The sequence below is a fragment of the Cibotium barometz genome, chromosome 27 (assembly GCF_041138505.1).
Source record: "Cibotium barometz isolate CiBa-2024 chromosome 27, ASM4113850v1, whole genome shotgun sequence".
Lineage (NCBI taxonomy): Eukaryota > Viridiplantae > Streptophyta > Polypodiopsida > Cyatheales > Cibotiaceae > Cibotium > Cibotium barometz.
In genome coordinates this window covers 19,539,383-19,543,784 of record NC_141072.1, presented here as the reverse complement: position 1 = coordinate 19,543,784, position 4,402 = coordinate 19,539,383, and the positions used below count along the sequence as shown (strand labels likewise).

General features: G+C 45.0%; 1 protein-coding gene and 1 non-coding gene across 2 annotated transcripts; one reads left to right on the top strand and one right to left on the bottom strand.

The window, feature by feature from the left end:
• Nucleotides 1–224: 224 nt before the first annotated feature.
• Nucleotides 225–296, top strand: TRNAD-GUC (transfer RNA aspartic acid (anticodon GUC)). The gene has a single exon. It is a non-coding gene; the product is annotated as a tRNA-Asp (tRNA).
• A 1,978-nt stretch (nucleotides 297–2,274) lies between these two features.
• On the bottom strand, nucleotides 2,275–3,500 carry LOC147623143 (uncharacterized). Its single transcript, XM_086821202.1, has one exon. The coding sequence runs from the start codon at nucleotides 3,440–3,442 to the stop codon at nucleotides 2,678–2,680; it is 765 nt and encodes a 254-aa protein (XP_086677328.1). The 5' UTR covers nucleotides 3,443–3,500; the 3' UTR covers nucleotides 2,275–2,677.
• Between the last annotated feature and the right edge of the window lie 902 nt (nucleotides 3,501–4,402).

Sequence of the window (4,402 nt, the reverse complement as noted above, 5' to 3'; positions counted from 1 at the left end):
GGCCTCATACTACAATGCTCCTCCATGTGTATGACTCTCCCATACTTGGAGATGGTTGAGAGGAGCAGATCTATGGATGGGTGGTGAATCTGCCAATTTCTTTTCCTCTATGGAATCTATGTGTAAGCATGTGTGTTTTGTCTTTTTGCAAAATTTGAAATGCTTTTCAACTTCCCACCTGGACTTGAAGTAATAATTTTACTGTGAACCTCACAAAACGACAGGTCGTTGTAGTATAGTGGTGAGTATACCCGCCTGTCACGCGGGTGACCCGGGTTCGATCCCCGGCAGCGGCGATTTTTGTGCTCTTGCACGGTTTTTTTTCGTGCTTTTGCTGTATCCATTCCCGACATTTTTGTACAATTGAGCGAGAGAAAATCATCCCCAGATTTGTTCTCTGTCGTTAATTCTGAGCTTATCGGTATCTTCGGCCACATTTACATCAAATGTCGGTATCTTGGATTACATGTAAAACCCTCTTGAAGTCATCCCCAAAGTTATTTTATCTATGTCCTTAGTTCTGAGATTAGAAATGGCTTTGCTATGGCCATCTTTCAACTAGAGCCATGGTGGGCAATTAGTCTCCATTCTCAACATTTCAAAATCTCGTGTGTTGAAGATACAGGGGCTTATGTCGTTACTTCTGAGATTCGACTGCATGATGTTGCATCAAGACCATTGATGGAGCGACTACCCACCTGTGTGGAGACCATCCGAGCCATATGGGTGGGTTGCTTTGAACACAAGCTTAGGTAAAGTGTTCTTATCTAACCGAATCTCGTTCAAACTAAGAGAGCACTTCAAGGGCTTCCTTCATGCTCAGACCCTCCCTTTCCGAGGACGGAGTAGAGTAGCTTCCTGGCATCTACACACCCAATGTGGCTTTTCCCCCCACCCCCTCTAATGTAGCCTCCCCTCTGAGAGCCACCAACCATGGGGTGGGCACCCCCTTTCATGTCTTTTGTACATATTGATTGCATCTTTGCAGTGTTGGTACTCTGCAAGCTTTCTCTATAACTAATGAGGATCTTTTCTTGGAAAAAAAGAAATCACAAGATTTTGATGGCATAGCTATGTCCACATGTTTGGGATGTCGAAATCACTACTGTGCTCTGCATTGGGATTTTAATAGACAGCATGACTGTGCTAAACGCATGGGTTGGTTTAAAGCTTAAATTGATGCTGTGTACTCAAGTTAAAATATAACCTTGCCATTGCAGGTTGATATGAGAATCAGTACAATGAGCAGGAACACCATGGAAGTTGTTGTGATGTGAAACCTCACACAAATAAGCTAGCTTTGATGGTGTCAGACATGTGTAGGTCTGTGTGCAAGGTAAACCAAGTCAATAATAACACGTCGCATTGGGAAGAGAGGATGCTGATGCTCATTGCCTGTAAGGTTTCAAGCTCTTCTAAAGGGCACATATTCAAAACCCATGGACACCCACCCCCTTGCCGGATGGGGCTCCTTGTTAGCATGTGTACCAATCCCAACTTCTCAAAACATCAGGCTTTGGCTGGCATGGAAATCAACTTGCTCATATCTTAGGACAATGGCTGCCATGGACATCACAAGCCCCACCTCTGCTCTGATGCATGATCTTCCTCTGGTGTTCTCACTTGCGAGGCTCATCACGCAACTTGCACAAAACCTTGAATGGAAAATACAGGCAAGGGCTGTACATCCTAGGGTGTGTACTTGTGACTTTCATTGGAAAAACCATTCATGGGTCTGACTGCTACTCCGTTTATATACATTAGGACACATATGCAACTTCAAGTGTGCAACCGTAGCCCAAACCAATTCAGGAACATGAAAGAAAATCTCACCAAGGTAAACTACTTTATATTAAAATGAATTCTGAGTCCACAAAATCAACAACAACTCCAAAGCCCTCATTGATTTTTCGTACGTGACATCCTCTGAGGCAGAACTACTTACTGCCTTGGTGGAGAGCTCCTAATCACGTCTGACGAACACCATTTTGACATGTATGCATCCAATTGCACCACTTCACACTACATGACGTAAATCGCAAATGCCGCATCTACTAAACACCACTTTGACATGGTATGCATCCCAATAAACCACTCCACCCCAAACACTACATGCTAACACATATATCCCACTGTACCACACGATATCATACCACTAGCTCAAATGGCAAACATCCCAGACCAATGTAGACCATGTCAAAATACAGGAAGGATGCTGTGGAAAGGCAGAAAGTCAACTACACCACAAACAAGTAAATAAACAGACAACTCGAATAACTGTGAATAAGGTAGCTTCTCTATTGAAACATACTAGATATAATTTTGAGAACAGTAACAATACTCCAATGAGTCTTAAAAAAGTTTCAAGAATCTGCACTAGCAGTATATGAGGCAAAAGCCCATGACCCATGGCATACATCCCATAACACAATATGGCATGCATCTCATAGAACCACATGACATACATCTCAAAGTACCACATGACAAACATCCCATAACATAATATGGCATGTATCTCATAGCACCGCATAGCGATGAACCATCCGAACACATCCTACGGCGAGTACGACATAGCAGCATACTTCGCCTGGCATAATCCCATATATGACAGAAACCCACATAAGAACATGAAGAAATGCTGCCATGGATTCCATGGAAAACAACATGATGAAAATACCTAGGCATTGTAAAGACTGGCAACCTGAGAGGAGGCCTCTACTTTGTCCTCCTGTGATCTGCCGTACACATCAATACTCAAGTCCTGCTTGATGTTGTCGGCGTCGGTGACGACGTGCTCCTTGTTGATGACGCGCTTGTCCGTGAGGGAAAAATTGAAATCAGATCGAACGGAGCCAGACGGAGCCAAGTGCCGGAGATTCTTGGCCGCATGCGGTCGCTTCCATGTTCGAGAGGCACATTTAACACGGAAGTCAAAATCGTCACAGAATCGGGCGTCGGAAAACTCCGGCGGCAGCAGCGAGACGTCCATCTTGAGAGAGGTCCCCAGCGTGGTGGCGGTCACGTGGAGGTAGCAGGTGGCTCCGCCGTTCTCCATACACTCCAGGGAGCTTGCCGACACGGGTTCCACCAGAAAGACGTCATTGAGCTTCCCCCCCTCCTCCTGCTCAAAGCAATGGGCCACGCCCAGCACTATGTAGTCGTCATCAAGCCAGTCTGGGTCCTCCCCCAGCATAGAGCTTGACGCCTGCAACCGACAGTGTTTTCCCCTCTTGCCCAGCTTGCTTCCCAGGGCGCAGTTCCTCTGCAGAGACGAGATAGAAGACAGAAATGGAGACTTCACGAGAGAAGATCCGCCTTGTGATGATGCAGGCGAGCGCCTCCAGCTAACGGCCAAAGGTCTCCTGCTCAGCTGCACACGGAAGTTGTCCCCTGCGGCTACGATGCTTGCACTAGAAGTTGCCAAAGCTTCCACAGTAGCCATCGCTATGACGACTCGTGCAACTTCAACGAGAGAGGAGGAGCTCTGCTTGCTAGAGGATACGATAAGAGAGTGGATATTTCTTTTTCAATTATATTTTTCTCTCTCTTTTTTCGCCCCCCTTTCCCACGAGATTTTTTCCCGATAGGCCCATGGAGAAATCCTATCCCCTTGCCCCTTCACTCCGTTCATTGGTTTGATGCAAAGTTTATACACTTTTGAATACAAGTCGGCTCTCACCTCTCTCTTCACGGCCGTGTCAAAACAGACTTCAGCACGTGTCAAAAGAGACTTCCGTCTTTTTTTTAAATACTGGTGGCGTCTCCGGTCTCCGACGGGCTAAGCTAAGCACACCATTAAAAAAGACAACTTTGTGAGGAGACAACCCATCCCCCATCCTCCACCAGACATGAGAGGTTTGGGTACCATATAGTAGGCCTTAAAATTGAAGACAATCATGGATCTCTCTCTCTCTCTCTCATGTTTATACACGCACACAAAATCTCTTTGCATATACATACACACATACATCTATACTTTAGGAACTGGCACACATATAAACATATATAACATATATACATACATACAACTACCCTAGTCTATAACATACGGCTCATCTTTTCCATAATAGCATTGAATCGATTCATAGATATCTTTAGACTCAATACCTTCAAGCCTAATGTACGTACTTACTCTTTTAGAGAATCTACTTATTCTTTACATTCCCTATTACATCCACCTAGACGTTCCCCAATTTCAACATGCATATTTTCCATGAAAGACATCATGTCTAGTTGGTTAACCTCCATGCGACCACTACCATCAAGAACGCGATGGAAATGATGAGTTAACTCATCTCTTATAGTATCTCCACTTTGGCTGCCACTTCCACCACGGATCTCACCCCAAAGAGCATCTAAGTACTCCTTGCAAGCAACCTGATTTTTCTCAGTGCGCTTGCAT